At 43.5% G+C, this 17507-nt stretch overlaps 1 protein-coding gene across 1 annotated transcript in view; it reads right to left on the bottom strand.

Moving 5' to 3' along the window:
* RHOQ (ras homolog family member Q) overlaps positions 1–13646 on the bottom strand; it is a 41263-nt gene extending 27617 nt beyond the window's left edge. The window contains exons 1-2 of the mRNA XM_007062800.4: positions 12889–13646; positions 12252–12310 (exon numbers count right to left, since the gene is read on the bottom strand). Coding sequence (XP_007062862.1) covers positions 12252–12310; positions 12889–13030 — 201 coding nt within the window. The 5' untranslated portion in view covers positions 13031–13646. The remainder of the gene's footprint in view (positions 1–12251; positions 12311–12888) is intronic.
* Positions 13647–17507: the final 3861 nt, after the last annotated feature.

Below are 17507 nucleotides of genomic sequence, written 5' to 3'. Positions count from 1 at the left end.
GCCATGATGCTGCATAGCGTACAAGTGGATGGGATGGCCATGAATCAGGAACACTTTGCTCCCCTTTATATGGGGTGTGGTTGACCTCTACATCTGCTGTGCATGGCTCACCACAAAAAGAACTTGGATGGTCTGCAGGGATGGGGGCTGCTCCCTGCATTCACCATTATGCAGCCCAAGTAGCCACACATCTCCACACAGGCTAGGGTCACAGCTGCTATTCCAGTCTATGGGTTGGTAGAGTGGTTTGCAGAACTGCCCCTACCCTAACCCCCATGTTCAGAAGTAGATTCTATTCCCAACCCCCATGATAGTCCCCAAAACAAACCTTGTTTATTTGGACTGTGAATACAAAGAGAGGGTGTTGGGGGAGGTAAATTTAAGCCTTTGGGTCAAGTCTGGCCACCTCCCTGAGGAGGTCCCCCTGGCAGTGAAACTGGTGTGACTCTCCTGGGCAAGGAGGGGAAACGGATGCTTGGATGGAGGCCTGCCCTCTGTGAATGGCATAGAACTCCACTCTGCCTGAGCTTCCTTCTCAGTGGGGGTGGAGGGAGCCAGATGATCTGCATGGATTTTTCAGTCTTTCCTCATGTGCGGAGACACAGAAGGGCCACCAAAGTCTATTTTGGTGTGAAGCAGCTTTCATAGAGCATCTACGGCACTGATGTCCGAGCATGAGGGAGGATTTCTTCTGCCCAGCCTGAATAGGTGCTGGACTTGGGATTTGGTCCTTAACATACAATTTCATGTGACTGTCACTTATGGCATTTATTTCCATCAGTGTTAATAATAGACAGTCACTAACAACAGAATCATAGAAATCCACAGTGACAGATTTTTTTTAAATGTTGTGTTGTAGCCTGCAACACAATGTAAGACCAAAATGAAATCCATGAGGATCTGGCCCAGAGGAGCTATGGCCATATTCACCACTTCAGGATAGACTCATGCAAATAGCTCTATATTATTTGAGTTGGAAACGATGGAGCAACATTTAATGTTACTGTTCAACCTAAAGTGGACAGCTGAGAGAGGAGGTCAGTTTAATGCTTCTATAGATGTACCACATCATGGCTGGCTAACACCAAGCAAAAACTTTATGTGTGGGACTACTTCTAAGTGTCAAACCTATACTAAGACACTCCAGTACTATGATGGTGGGGGACAGTTTACACCAGCCGAGGATCTAGCACAGAGTGAATTAGCCTGCAGCTTCCTAAAACAAGCTCTTAGCCTCAGGGATGCTGAGTGTCCTCCTGACCACCACCACATGGTTCACATGTTATGTTTGAGCTCGCAGCCTTTCCAACAACACTGGCACCAACCTGGGAGAGGGGGAGAGCATGCATGGGGTCAATGCAGGGTTGCCAACCCTCCAGGATTGTCCTGGAGTCTCCAGGAATCAAAGATTAATCTTTAATTAAAGACTTTCATGTGATGAAACCTCCAGGAATACATCCAACCAAAACTGGCAACTCTAGGTTAATGCTAGATAAATTCATTCAACTACCAAGCAGAGATGAAAAAAAAAAAAAAAAAAAAAATCAAAGAAAGGAAAGCAATAAGATCCCACTGAGTTCTGTGACATCCCCTGTAAGAAGCTCACACTAACTAGCAACCATTACTCCCTTGGACTTAAATTTAAATACTTGACACTCACCCAGTAGTTCAACAAAAGGCAAAAATTCTACACTCGGAGAATAACGGGATGGTCAGAAATTTAAACTTTCAGCTCAGCTCTTTTCTTCTGGGCGATTGGGTGCACTGCAGACATCTGACAGCTCCTTCTACTGTACCAGCACTCGTTACAATTAGTAGAGCCTGGGGGTCAAGCAGCCTTTTCTAGAGGGAATGGAACCAAAAAAAAAAAGCTGGGATACTGTAGTGTCTAATATTGGACACGTCCTGTTTGGGTACTATATCCTACATATGTCGGAAGATGGACTCAGTGATCAAACAGACCTTCACAGGGAAAGGACTTACTACAAATAAAGACAAAAGCGAATGTTCCAACACTAATTTAAAAACAGTTCTTATTCAATAAATGGGTCTAAGTCTTTATACAGACTCCTTAAGATTAATTCCTGTGATTGTTGCGCATCTGGAATGGCACTAAAGTTGTAAGAGACCAATGCCACCCAGTGTTTTATTTGTAATGAAGGAGGTGCTGGGGCTCAAGCCAACTTTTTTTTTTTTTTACATTCATAACTGATGCAGCAAGCTCAGAGGTGCCAGGGCTCAGCCCTGACGTCACCTCATGCACATTTTATAATACATCACTGTGAAACACTTTCAGGAATTAAAGGGGATGTGTTTTCTGGAATTCTTCTGCACAGTGTGCTGGGGTGTGTGGTTTGTCAAGTGTGTTCAGCATCAGCCTACCTTCAACAGGAGTTCATGGACTTCAGTGGAAGCAGAACTAGCTTAACACTGAGTGCATTTGAAAATCCTACCCCGGGTCTCCACTATTCTGTTAGCAAACCTCTCACTGTTTATGCACAGTCTCTCCCTCTGTGTTACCTTACTAATAAAGGTAGCCTGTGTCACCTCTGAGCTCCACCCAAGCATTCACTCCAGACATTGTATCCAAATTTCAGTGAAAACCAATACCGAAGAGGAACTAGCAAGATGCATACTTAACACTCAGCAACACGGATGATCATTCAGCATTCATTCTTATCTCTGGCTGTTGCTATGTCTAATTTAGATTGCAAGCTGCTTGAGGCAGGATTCTGTCTTTGCTTTGTCTATAAAGCACTATGTTCACCTATGATGCTGATAAATGTTCCTTTGCTCTGGACGATAGTGTTTTGTTATATGCAAATCACCAAGTGCTGGCTATTGCAAGAAGAATTACTGCATTTACTGCCACAGAATGATGCAGTATAGAACATTAAAGAAGAATTATTACTGTAATAGCTACATGAGTCAAATGACAATCTTTCCATAACTCTTTTATAAGTGTTACTTTGGTATTTAAAAGCATTTTTCATAAACAGGTTATTCAATTCCAAACTAATACGAAATGGACTTTTCTTTTTACTGCTCTCCCATTCTTTCCAGTTTCTCAATAAGATTATAAAAAGAAGGGGTGATGGTGGGTTTGGTTTTTTAGTTAGAAAAAATAAGTTTTGAGGCTCTGTTCAAGTGTATGTATTCTAGGAACGGTAATATTCGTAAGTGTTGCTAACTCTTGTGATTTTTACTGCAAGTCTCATGAAACCTAGTGTTTTTCTTAAAGCCGCAGCTGCTGGGCCTTGATCACAGCTTTAATTTAAAGGCAAAGGTGAGTTTCTAGCCCTTATGAGTGTGGAGAAAAACTTGAAAACATTAACCCAAAAGACTCAAATCAGAAGAAAAATGAAAAGAACTTCAGAGTGGATTTTTTTTTTCCCCCCAAAAGTGTCATGGATTGGGGGAGGGGTGGAACTGACTCATGACTTTTGAACGTTTAGGATTGGCAATTAATAATATTTTTTCAAATTAAATTGACTGCCATTTTGTCTATGTGCTCTTGATATACGACCTGACAGAAAGCCCATTGAAGTCAATGGAAAGACTCCTGTTGACTTCAAATAGTTTTGGGTTAGCCCCTAATATAGATACTAATAAGACAAGTAATATGATCTAAGGTATTTAACTATGGAAAGTAGATATAAACTGAAAACTATGTATTCAGGTCCAGATTAGGCTTAAGCTGGGATTCAAAGTTGGCTCCAGAAAATGGGTCCCTTCTTATTTTAGAACCAAAGTAAGCACAGATTCAGATCAGGAGAGTCAATTACAAACCTCCCCGAAATTCTCAAAGTTTGGTATAATCTCTATCAGAATGGCTGGACTTAATTAAACCACCTTAACTGAAAGAGGTGAGAGGGATGAGATTGGATATTATCCTTTATCAAATGAGTGCTGATGTGACCAGTTAAAATCAATGCAGAAAAACAAAAAAAACAAACAGGTGGAACTGTTGTACCGACAGATTAGTAATTACTGTTTGGGTTCAATAATGTCTTTTTAATTTATGGGAGGTGCACAGAGTATTAGATAGGTGTCACTAAAACCTAACTGTCATAATAAAGAATGGAGTCCATATGGATCTTGGTTTCAAATTCAAGGACACCTCATTACTATTTAATCTAAAAAGTGGAATTTTTACTTGACTGTATAGTCAGTGTGAAATAGTCTGTTTAGTAGTAGGGTCTCAGCAGAGATTCCAGAAATGGGTTTCAAACATTTCATTTGTATTCTTTAGTTATAGAGATTTTACAAAAGGGCCTCTCACACTGGGTTAATTGGCTCTGAGGTCTTTACTAAGCTCTTTACTGACTTTGCGACTTTGGTTAAATCACTTAGGTCTGTAGTTTCCAAAAGCATCCATTACATTTTGGTACCCAATTTAAGGTACCCAGGGCCTGATTTTCAAAAGGAACTTTTACCTCTTAGCACGAACTGGGGGAAAAAATGTTTTAGGTGTCTCAAATTTACCTCCCAAGTTTAATAGGCACTTTTGAAAATGCAGGCCTTGGTATCTCTGATCCTCAGTTTTCCCCATCTATGTACTGGGGATAGGGATACTTCTCTACCTCACAAGGGTGCTGGGAAACTTGTTTAATTGATGTTTATGAATCCTTTTGAGATGATTAGATGGAAAGTGCTGCACAAGAATTATTCTTCAAAAAGCATTTTTAAAGCAACCTGTAGTTTTTAGTGTTCCCTTTACTATTACTGAGGATATCAGGTTTTCATTAACAACTCTTCCCCATAATTCTCAGCCTGATCCAGCAAAAGAATTAACAAAATTGTGTTTGACATTAGTCTGTTGCCCTGTAGATACTGTAAGGCTTAAATTGCACACAGCGTATCTACACATACCCATTTCTACAGGCTAGTTGCTGCTGGAGAGCTCCACATGTTCTGGCTAGGGACGCCATCCCCATGCACACACCAACCGCTCGAGGGAGCACGTCCTTTGCTCTACACAGGACTGAGGCGCTGAAATATACATGGGGCAGTGTGCACCCAACAGTGGGCACATAGCTTCCCAGCTGCAGCTGGCCTAACTAGAAAGGGAGAAGTGATAATTGCTATAATTTATTTATCTACTAAAATAGCCATTTTTTTTCAAGTTTTACAATAACTGAGATGCAAGCTGTTAACTGTTATGGACGCTGCGTTTGATGGATTTGCACTTGCATGCTCCAGGGCTGCATTTGGCCCAAGACTCCATTTCAGGACCAACTAAGAGTAAATGGGCCGTAAGGGAAGAAAGCCATATTTCAACACAACATACCTGTAACTAGCCAGAAAAGATGTGTTGCATTATCAAGTCAGGAAGATGGTGAAAAGAGAAAAGACGGCTGAACTGGATCATCTGATAATGGCTAGAGAGGTGGCCAGCAGGGATTACAGATATCACTACTACCTCTCAGTTTATTTATAGCAACAACAAATAATCTCATTTTGCAAATTGTGTACACAGTGTGTCAATGTAACCATGCCTTTCCATCACCCTCATCTCCCTCATACATGCCCCTAGCTTCTTACTCGTTTTTGTGCCTTGTCTTAATTTAGGTCCCAGTCTTGCAAACACTTAAACATGTGCTTAACTTTTAGCACCTTAGTCATATTTACCTCAAGAAAGAAAAGGATTTCCAATACCAGGGCCTACATTAAGACAAGAGCCTTTGACTTGTGGGAGAATACCCAGATTTAAGTATGCCCCTAAGTGTTTGCAAGAGGGGCCATCTCTATTAGCTAGTCCAATAGCACCCAGATGACTGAGGCTGCTGGGTGCTACTGGAATACAAATCCCCATCATTATCTGAAGTGGGTAAACAAAGGGCTCAATACCTTCAACTTCTGTAGGTTTCAGTGGGGGCTGAAGAGGAGCTCAGAGCTTTACAGCCTTAGACTCACAACATGCTCCTTACTCAAAAGGGAGGGGCAACCTGTGTTCTCGAAGCAGGCTGAGTCTCAGCAAGGAAACATGGAGGCAGTAACATTAACCTCTAGGTGAAATCCAGCCACCCTGAAAAAACAGTGGTCCCCTAATGAGCACCACTGCAGCACACTGTTACTTGTCCATTGTACACTGGCATATCCTCTCAAAGGGAGAGGTTGCTAGAAAGTGAGGGAAAATATAGATGAGGGAGGAAATCTAGACAACTTAAAAATGGGTGACATTAGCTACAAATCCTGAGGGCCTGATATGAAACTCAGATGGTCAAAAATAATTCTCCTCAGCTTCACTGAATTCCTATACACAGCAACAGGGCTGGGTGGAGCAACAGACTGCCCCTCTGAGAGGAGCTGGCTGTGGAATGCCTTATCTACATGGCATGGCCACTGGAGAGGCATAGTTATCACCCTCCTCCTGGCCTAGGAGCTAGAACAGCTGCAGAACTAAACAGGCTACTAGAGCTTCTGCTGTCCAGCTGCTGTACTGGCTATTTTCTGCTGAATAGGCCCTAAATGTTTTCAGTCAGAGGAAAGCCTGGTGGGTGGGTGGGTGCACGCATGCACCCACAGAGCAATGTCTGTCTGTGTATAGAAAGAAGATTGTGTGAGATCCTGACTAGTCTTTTTGTTCTGTATATTCACAACCTCAGATCAACAGAACTTTTATCCTCTAATCTTGTTATGAAGATATCAGAATTAGTCTTTCAAACTAGGTCTGAGGGAGTAAGTGATCTGTAGTAGTTTGTGGTGATTAAGAACCCTACTATTAGTTTCCAACTGGCGTCTTCACAGCACACCCAGTACAAAGCCTACAGAACCTTCCACTGAACAAAAGCCTCTCACAGGTGGATAAGTGTGGGAATAAGTAAAGAGACACCTGGGTTGACAAGAGAGCTTGAGTACATCAGGAAAGGGAGGAGGGCCCAGTAGCTTTGGCACTAGCAAGAGACCCCAGTACAATTCCTTGATCTGCCACAGACTTCTTTGGGCAAGTTACCTAGTCTCTGCATGCCCCAGTTTCTCATCTGTATAATAGGTAAAATTCTAAGTCCCCATCTTACAGGGGTGTTGTATGGATAACTACTATGGTAAAGGGAGGGCCACATACATGACAAAGCTCTGAGAAGATAGGTGCTATGGGGATGACACAGTATTTTATAGCAAACCAGTTTGCAGTGGGACAGGGAGGAAATCACCTGCACCACTAAGTCAGAATGTAAGGATAGATCCTCTGCTGGTGTAAATCAGGAAAGCTTCAATGCAGCTATTCTTACATACAGCCGCTGAGGATACAATTAGTATATTGTTAAATTAGCAGTCTGCAGCAGACATATTTAGGAAGCCGCCTGCTATCACACTGACATGGAGGAGACACCCAGAAGCAAGATCTAAAATGTTTTGAATATTTTTATTTTCTATTTTAAGAATATGGTTTTAGAAGCTTTAAAGGAACATTTCTGTCCCCCTACCCCAGAGGTTCTTAACTTTTCCTTCTAAGGCCCCCCTCCCCCAACATGCTATAAAAATTTCACAGCCCACCCATGCCACAACAACTATTTTTCAGTAGATTAAAAGCCAGGGCTGGTGTTATGGGGTAGCAAGCAGAGCAAATGCCCAGGGCCACACCACAAGGGGCCCTGCAAAGCTAAGTTACTCAGGCTTCTGGGAACTGCAGCCAATGAGAGCTGCAGGGGCAGCGTTTGTGGGCACGAGTAGTGCATGGAGCCCCCTGCCCCCACCCTGGGGCCACAGGAACGTGCCAGCCGCTTCTGAGAGCAATGTAGGGCCAGGGCAGGCAGGAAGCCTGCCTTAGCCCCACTGTGCCGCCGAAAGAGAGCTGCCCGAAGTAAGCACCTCCCAGCTGGAGCTTACACCCCTACCCCAGCCCAGAGCTCCTTCTGGCACCCAAACTCCCTCCCAGAGCCTGCAGCCCTCATCCCCTCCCACACCCCAACCCCCTGCCCCAGGCTCAGCCCAGAGTCCCCTTCCACAACTAGAACCCCTCAGCCCCACATCCCCTCCTGCACCCCAACCCCCTGCCCCATCCTGGTGAAAGTGGGTGAGGGTGGGAGAGAGCGAGTGACAAAGGGAAGGGGGATGGAGTGGGGCCTTGGGGAATGGGAGGGGCAGGGGTGTTTGGGTTTGTGTGATTAGACAGTTGGCAACCCTACTTTGGCTTCAGCCCAGGGAGGAGGGGCTCAGGCTTTGGCTTTCTGCCCTGGGCCCCAGTGAGTCTAATGCTGGCCCTGCTCTCTGCTTTATTTTGGTGGACCCCCTGAAACCTGCTCACAGCCCCCCAAGGGGCCCTGTGCCCCTGGTTGAGAACTGCTGCCCTCCCCCATTTCTCTTGTTCCATTTGGCAAACACTGACCTTGTCACAGCGCCACTACTGTTTTCAAGGAATTGAAATAAAAATGGCTATTTTGGCTTAAACACCTCCACTTGATACAGCAACTCATTGTAGCAGAGCATCTGTATCTTCATGCACCAGCATAATCCCAGATGACATCATAACTCCGGGAAGAAGGGCTTGCCAGATACCATCTGCTGGCTCATCAGAAGCAGTTATAAACACACCAGGCTGGGCTGAGTGGGAGGCAAGCATAGAGGAGGACAAGCCTCTGCAAGGTTCCCCTCATGGAGTTCCCCTCTGATTTTTTCTGATGGGGGAAGGGTTTGCTGCTCTTCCTACCATTCCACCCTAGAAAAAGTCACAGAAACCCATCCAAATGCCCTTGGGGAAGCCATAGGAGGCTGCGTCTACTATCCATGCAGAGATCCATGGTAATCCTGTAGGCCTGGCCACCAGCACCTCCTAGCACAGCTCCACTTGTGCCTAGCTATCAAGTACTCCCCCTAGTTATAACTGCCCCTGGGGATTCCTCTCCAACCCTTTAAAGGGGACTCCCAACCACACCGGGGACCCTGCAGAAAGGATCTCTCTCACACACACACACACCCCTAGGCTTTATGACCGTTTCCTCAGAATCTCCAGCGGAGCAGTGGGAGGACACATCCCTGTCCCCAGCCCACTTTGCCATCTTCCTCTCCCTTGTGCTGATCCTGGACCTGGTGGGCACATTCCATGGAGGTGGAAGAACAAGAGCATGGGGGACAGTGATATAAAGGCAGCCGAGCCCTCATCACAAAGGGGAGATCTGCATGTGGATCTGGTAAGGGAGGGGGGCCAAACACAATTTCCTCTTTCCCCCCATTGTTGGGCACCTTACAAAGATACTGCAGACACTACTTTTTTTTAAATGGGCTGGTACACTTAAAAAGCTAGGGCCAGATTCACTGACCCTAAGTCAAGTGAGTCACCCTGCTTGAGTAAAGGCCGCAGGATCCGGTCCATCAGATTATAACAGTTTTAAAGTTTAAATTTTGAGGACTAAAAATTTTAACAGAGTTTCTTTGACTTACTACTCCAAGTCTGGACACCTAACACTAACCAGCTTTGCCTGAGATAAATCAGGAGTAACTCAATTTATCTGACTGCTATGTATTAACTGGTGCATCCCACTAGTTACACAGGAGGACATAGGGTGCCCAGCTTCTATACTGGTCTGCTTGCAATACATAAACATACAGAATACTGCAAGACTGAGACAAAGCTGTATGTACACTATTAACGCCCCACAATAGTAACAAGCTGAGACTGAGTGATTTCAGATGCCACTTAACACTAAGCTCTGTTTAAAACCAGTGGTCCTGCGTTTTCTGTACTGTACTTTAAAGAGGTTTTAGAATGTTAATAAATTTTTTATTAAGTCAAATGCCCTATTTTCTTGAATGTATTTTTTAAATGTTCCATATATTAGAGTTTTGGCATTATAGGACAGGCTTAATTCCAGTCTGACAACAAAACACTTACGGAACAGTTGAATGTTGGATAATAGGACTATGATAGAGGAAATACTGAATGACTCTCTTTTATGTGTGCACTACTCACCTGTATTTACATCAGTGACATCATAGTCATGAATAGTGCCCTACCAAATTCATGGTCCATTTTGGTCAATTTCACAGTTATAGGATTTTTAAAATCATAACTTTCAAAATCTCAGATTTCACAGTGTAATTGTCAGGGCCCTGACCCAAAAAGAAGCTGGGGTAGGGGCTGCAAAGTAATTGTAGGTGGGGTTGCAGTACTGCTGCCCTTGCTTCTGTGCTGCTGCTGGCGGCGGCGCTGCTGCCTTCAGAGCTGGGCAGCCAGAGAGCGGTGACTGCTGGCTGGGAGCCCAGCTCTGAAGGCAGAGCTGCCGCCAGCAGCAGCGCAGAAGTAAGCGTGGCATGGTCTGGTATTGCCACCCTTACTTCTACACTGCTGCCTGCAGAGCTGGGCCCTCAGTCTGCACCCGCCACTGTTCAAACACCCAGCTCTGAAGGCAGCAGCACAGAAGTAAGGGTGGCATGTTAGGATATTGCCACCTTTGCTTCTGCACGGCTGCTGGCGGAGCGCTGCCTTCAGAGCTGGGCACACGGCCAACAGCTGCTGCTCTCCGGCTGCCCAGCTCTGAAGGCAGGGCAGAAGTAAGGATGGCAATACCATTAAGCCCCCCCTCCCCCCAAAAAATAACCTTGCAACCCCCCTGCAACTCCCTTTTGGGTCAGGGCCCTCAGTTTGAGAAACACTGGTCTCCTCTGTGAAATCTGTGTTGTATTGGTTAAAGGCACACAAAAGACCAGATTTCACAGGAGGAGACCAGATTTCACAGTCCGTGAGGCGTTTTTCATGGCCATGAATTTGGTAGGGCCCTAGTCATGAAACATGACTTTCTGGTTTAAAAACAAGACAAAAACAAACACCCTTCAGGTATAGATATGACTTTGCCTAGCTGGAAATGAGGCCAGTTCAAATATTGATTTCTGCTGCCTCTGCTGGTAGTTTTGCCATTCATTTCATGCCCAGTGAAAGCATATTATATATAACTGGGTGAATGTTGTTTACTTTGCTTAAGATGAATGTCTGTCTGAAACATATACTCTAGTTCAAACACTAGTTGTTGGGCTACATATAGAAATCACAGCGTGGAAGTCTATGGTCTGTATTATGAAGATCAGACTAGATTATCTTAATGAAAAAAAACTTACGTATATTTGAAATGAAAAACACAGTTATGTTCCTTGCGTTCAGGAGTTTTGAACCATTTAAAAAAGATATTTGGCCTCAATCCTGCAGTATACAGAGTGCCTTCTTGTGAGAGGCTCAAGACATTGCAATGTCAACCTACATGAATTATTTTGTTTAGATAAGCCACCCCACGCAGCTCCATGTAATTTAACTTGTGACAGTTTCTTCATCTGCAGATTTGCAGAAAGTAGGTGTTTTTAATGTAAACTCAATAGTTATTGAAATCTTTTCTTGACATCTTAACAACAGAAGCCACAAATATCAATACAATAATACTAGGGATCCCTTGCACTTCAAGCAGGTTTTATTTGCCATATGCAGTTTTTAAAACTACAGGTGGACAAAGCATCTTTCACAATAGGATTTGTATTTGGAGACTTGCTAGCACAAATTATTCGGTTTGTTTTGTTTGGGCACCAAATAAATTATTACAAATGGAGGTGGCGGAGAGTGATACTGCCTCATTTTAAGTGCTGTTTTTTATAAATTGCAAAACTTTTAGTTATTTAAATTTTCCTAATTAAGCGAGACTGCACTAATCTGGGATTCCGTCAGATGTGGTGTGCTTGAAACAGAAGAGAAACAGATCGCACGCTGCATAAAGCCATTCAGAATACTAATCAAAAGAGGGTTTCAAATCTGGACAGGCTACAGAAGTCATTACAGTTGTTTAGACTCGGAATGATGATTTCAGGAATTCAAGTGATGTTAGGTTTGTTACAGCACCGCAACACCAGACAAAATCCCTTCCCAGAATATTAGATGATGCCATTATCCACCATTCAGAACTCTACAGTCACGTACTTCAATCACCAATAAGGGACTAGACAGAGAACTCAAGAGGACCTGGCCATTTAAAACTAAAAATAAAGTCTACCACAGCTGACTGGAATAAGAGTTTGATTCATTATTTTTTTAAACCCAACATCCTGTTTTTATCATTGGTTTTAAAAACATGGCAACACATGGAACTTGATGGAAGCAGGCGATTATTACAAATCAGTGTAGCGAGACAGTCCAACATAAATGAACACCCCTGAATTAATCAGTGTGTATATAACGATGAAAATAACTAAGCTTTGGAAAACACTTCAGACTGGAATAATAAAAACCCTCCAGGTGCTGGATTAACGCTTTGGCTGGATCTGAAAGTACTCACCTGTCCTGCAGTATCGTACAGCCCCAGCAAATACTGCTTCCCCCCAACTGTAACAGTGACTGTAAAAAAGAGGGAAAAAGAAAGGTGTCGCTAATAATGTAGCTAAGGGGCATACAAAAACAAAGGCAGAGGAGTGTTTTCAGTTATACAAGCAGACTCAACATTAAAAAAAAAAAAACACAGAGGTCTAAAAAAAGCTACCAGAAGAACACATCTGCAATGCACTTGGAGATGCAGAAAGAATGGGTTTAATATTTATGTCCTTTCATGTCAATCACCCAGAGCTAGTGGCAGTCCTGTTTAAACCCTTTCCAGGCACTTTTTAATGTGTTGGTCTCGTTCAGACATTTATATACGCCGGCATCGCCCCCCAGCACTTAAAGCATACCGGGCCAGGATCCTCTGTATGCACTTTCATCTGGCGGGCCCTTTCCCAGGGGAGGCGGCCGTGGGCAGCCAGGCAGGCCGGCCCGGCACAGAAGGGTTAAAACCAGCCTGTGTGAAGAAGGTCAAGGCAGGAGGCTCAGGGCTGGAAAATGGCAAAGTTCCGCTCAAGTTCTGCTCTTGCCGAGGAGGAGCCTCTTACTCAGCACTTCTACGCCCCCACCTTTCAGAGCCGATCGCGGGCGCCCCTTACCTGCGTAGTGGTCAAACACGGTGGGCACGTACTCCTCTGGAAAGGCGTCGTTGGCATAGCTCATCAGCAGGCAAGTTTTGCCCACGGCCCCGTCCCCCACCACCACGCATTTCAGCATGACCGCCCCGCTCCCATTGGCCATGGTTCGGGGCCAGTCGTCATGGTCAAGGCTTCAGCTGCGCTCCGCAGGGCGACCCCGCATCTCCGCCGCCCCCGGCTGCGGGTCGCTCAGCAGGCGCCGCCGCCGCTGGCCGGGGATGGCATTTCTCCCCCCCCGCCGCCTCTCACGCCCCCCGGCAGGCAGTGCCAAATTTGGCTCGGAGGGATTTTCCTTCCTCTCGCCCCAGCCAGCTGAGCTCGATGACACAATGGATCATAAGACTTGCAGCGCCGAGAAAACAGGAACTTTGAGCAGGAAAGCCAGCACAAAGCACGGCACTTTTCTCCTCTTTCCCAGGCGGCCACCCAGGCGCAGGCTAGCCCCCCCCCCGCACCCAGGCTGCAGCGACAAACCCCCCAGGGAGGGGGGCCAGGGCAGAGCTCCCCACAGCAAGTGTTCCGCCACTTTCCTTCCCGCCCCCTCCCCCAACGTGTCCCGGCTTCAGCCGCCACTTCGGAAACCCTGCAAGCTCAGACTAGCTTGATTCGGAGGGGAAAGGAGGAGCGAAGCCAAATGGCTAAAGAGCAACTGAGGGCTCCTCTCCAAAGAGCCAGCAGCTCTGAGAAACGTCCAAGGCTTTGCCAGGGCGCCCCGGGCTCCCTTCTGGAAAGGAAAAGAAAAAGGGGAATCCCTTCCTCCAGTAAAACCACCGTCACACGCCCGCTGATTTGGGAGCTGATCGTCTTGTAGATGAGCTAGCTGTCTGAAAGAGGGAGTTTTAAACGAGATGGATTAGCTAGATGGATAGAGATGATGATGTACATATATACATGCACCTATATGAAACAAGCCCATATCTATGCATATTAAAATTTCATCTCTATAGAACATGAGATTGTAATGTCTCATTTTCTCTCTTTCCCGCTACCCACACACACACAGCAAAATCCTTTATCCGAAAGGGTTAGATTTTTAAAAATTACTTTCTAATTGGGAGAGCCTCCTTCCCAGTGAGTGTGATTTGGCCAGGTTAGAAATTAACACCAATTAATTTTCCTATTGTGAAGAGTTGTTGGGATCTTTCCCCCCTTCCCTTCACAAAATGAGAACTTATCCCCTATAGATAAGAAGAAAACTTTTAAAAACAAAAGGGTGTTAGGTTGAATTGGGGCTGACCTGTGAAGACCAGTATGAAAAGAATCAGTCAGAAAAGGACTGTTTTTTTCAGTACTGGATATATATTAGAGATGTCCTCATACAGAAGCAAATCTGTTCTTGGGTCTGAATTTCATGACTGCGTCATGTGCATATGTACGGGACATGTGTATATGTCCGAGTCATGAAATTCAGTCCTAAATACAGATTTGCCTCTGTACAAACCCATCTCTAATATATATCCAGTGCTGAAGAAACCAGGCCTTTCATAGCTATTAAATTAAGCCACAATAGTCCATATATCCAAACAACCACAAATGTTGCGTCTTCAAGCAACAAGCAATGCCATCCAAACTACGGGGTGCTGCTAACTTTGCCTCAAGTTTTAAACCATCATTGAGAAGTCTGGATGCAGTGCTGAGCCGCCAAGTACTTAATACTTAACAGGGCCCTGGGATTTATTGAGTTCCCAGGTAGCATCTTTGTTGGCCAGCACCCTCACATTAGCTTGGCAAGAACTAATGATAAAATATATTGTATAAGAGATTAGGGATGAAACCCTGGCCCCATTAAGGTCAATAACAAAACTCCCATTGGTGCTCAGTGTTCACCCCCTACTCAATTTATTAAACTGCAGATTCCTGAAATGCAGGAGACTGCACTGATAATGAATTCAGTGATAGTGAAACTCACTTACCTTTTATTTAGGCTTGGCAGAATCAATTTTTATTTTTTAATAATTTCAATGGATATTGATGTTTATTTTTAAGCATTTTTTCAATTTTTATCAATTTATATTTTCACAGTTGTGCAAAATTATAGGGTTTAATTTTTTTTTCTTTTTTATCAGTTTAAATTTTCATAGTTGAAGAAAATTATGTGGGGGTTAGACAATCATTATTTAATCACAGCAGATGTTGAGATTCAAAAAGTTAAAGCTTTATAACCATTAAAACACAACTTGTTAGCATCACATGTCAAAGTAGACAGAGTAAATATCCTTACATTAAACTCTAATGTACTCAAGTAGTGTTTTTCTTACTTTGCCTATGTGAAAAATTTAATTTTTATTATCGAAGGAAATATTTTTTCACTGGTTTGTGTGTGTACAGTGAAATCAACATTTACTGACATTTACTGATAAATATAATCCTTCTAAGCCTACTTTTTAGTTTACTTATTTATTTTAAGACTTATTCCCAAATCCCTGAGCACAACACAATCATGATAAAACATACCACTTATTGCATCACAAAGCACAAACAGCCTGCTTCATCATTCAAAACTACCTGCTCTCCACCCCATGCTTATGTTAGCCCCATGCCCCACCGCTAAAAGAGGCTAAGATAGGAAAGCACAGCACATCCTGAAGGAATTAAATCCAGGCTTTGGCAGACCCAGAAGTATGGAAGCATATTCTGGAGCAGTCTGTTACCATTCCCACCCTGCTTCAACCTGGGACTGTCATCTTGAGTGACTGAGCTGACAGAACCTGCCATGGTGTCACTCATGTAGGGAAAGAGATGGCTCTTCAGGTACCTTGAACCCATATTGTTTAGGCCTTTGAAAGTCAAAGCCAACCCCTTAAACTTTAGGCAGAATTCATTTGGTAACCACTGCAGATCTCAAAGCACAGGTGCAATCTGCTCCCTCAGAGAAGGGATGTATAATAGATGGGCAGCTGCATTGCACGCTAGGCAATGTTTCAGAATGAATTTTGGGAGTCACTCCATGTGTGGTACATTGTAGTAAACTGACCTTGTAACTTTTAACTTTTGAGAAGCACCAACAACTTCATAGTGATAGTTCCTAGATAGATTAGATTAGGTGTGACAGTGACCTGGGTGGTCATGCTGGGGTTCAAATCCAAGAGAAAAGCCCATAACTCTTTTATCGAGCTTGCCATTAAAAAAAAAGGTGCACTTAGCAACAGCTATTAGCTAAATATCCAGGAGGAGCTGGGTATTTCAACAAGACCCTAGGTTGTGAACATGAATAACAAATGGCCTACCTATATGCCATCAGCCTAGGGTGCTCTGTGTAATTGTCACCATTTCTGACAATTGCTTCCCCTACTCTACAATCATTGCTTCAGCCTCATCCGGGTTGCTTATCAGCCTGCTTGCTTTCATCCATGCCCCAGTCTCTGCTAGACTCTGGGTAAATCACTCATGTGTACCAAATGAGTTGGAGGAGATCATGGAGATACAGAACTGTGCCCTCTGTATATTGAAATTCCAAACCCCATGCCTCTTGCCAACACTCCCACTGGCTCACGACCATGTTGAATAGGGCGGCTGATAGAATGGAACCCTGTAGAGCCTCACATAAAAGAGCCTTGATTGCAAATGAACAATTGCCCGGTACTGATAGCTCTAGCTCTAGCACTTAGAGCTCTCCACCGACAGACCCTGTTTTCATGCAAGTGGTGATAATAGTGCAATAATGAGGGAAGAACAATAAAGAAAACATTACAGTTGGGGACTCTTTTAAATAGATTTTTTCCAGTATTTCCAAACATCAGTGTATAAGACAGACTCTCAGCTGATGTAAATCTGCATAGCTCCACTGAAAAAGTCAACAAAATCTTAATCTGCTAAAACAATATTTTACCAGAAATCACATCTTTCTTCCAGACATATCAAAAATCCTAAGTTACATTAACTGTATTTCCATTTTGCAGCAACACAGATCACAAGCTGTGAATGTTAAAAGTATTACTCACCTATTGCAAATGTGAATTCCAAAATCTTAATATTTAAAATATTAGTTCCACTGGCACACATTCATGTTGGTTTTTCTTCTCTTCAATCATAGGCTACAAATGTAAAACAATTGTAAGTTTTAAAGTATAAGGTAAGACATTTTCTTCATGATTTGTAAACTTTATGTTCCATCAATTGTACGTGCACTGGAACTGATGGGGAAATAGCAAACAGATTTTCAAAAAAAATTCAGGAAAATTGTTTTCAGTTTTTCATGGAAATTACTTTTTAACAGATTTTTGGCCCCACGCTAGCATCCGCAATGGGTTGATATTGTAAGGTTGCAAATGAGTGCTACACGGTAGCATTGCTTTTCCTTTTAGGGATAAAAACATTGCCTTATTTATTTATTTACATTGGTTATGCAAAGAGATATAAGAAAAAAATAAAATTAATTCAAATGTTAGGCTACTTAATTGTAAGGGTGTTTCATTTTCAGTTACATACAATTTTCTTGTTACTCTCACGTTAGTAGCACAATCTACCATTTTGTGCAGATGTGTGCATATTATGTTTACACATATTTTATATACAATAATTTAAAATACTATTTTCTGCTATGCCAATGTGGCTAACCCCAAAGAGTTTTGAAAATATAC

Source organism: Chelonia mydas, chromosome 3, assembly GCF_015237465.2.
Source record: "Chelonia mydas isolate rCheMyd1 chromosome 3, rCheMyd1.pri.v2, whole genome shotgun sequence".
In the NCBI taxonomy this organism is placed as follows: Eukaryota; Metazoa; Chordata; order Testudines; family Cheloniidae; genus Chelonia; species Chelonia mydas.
This window is presented reverse-complemented; position numbering and strand designations above follow the sequence as displayed.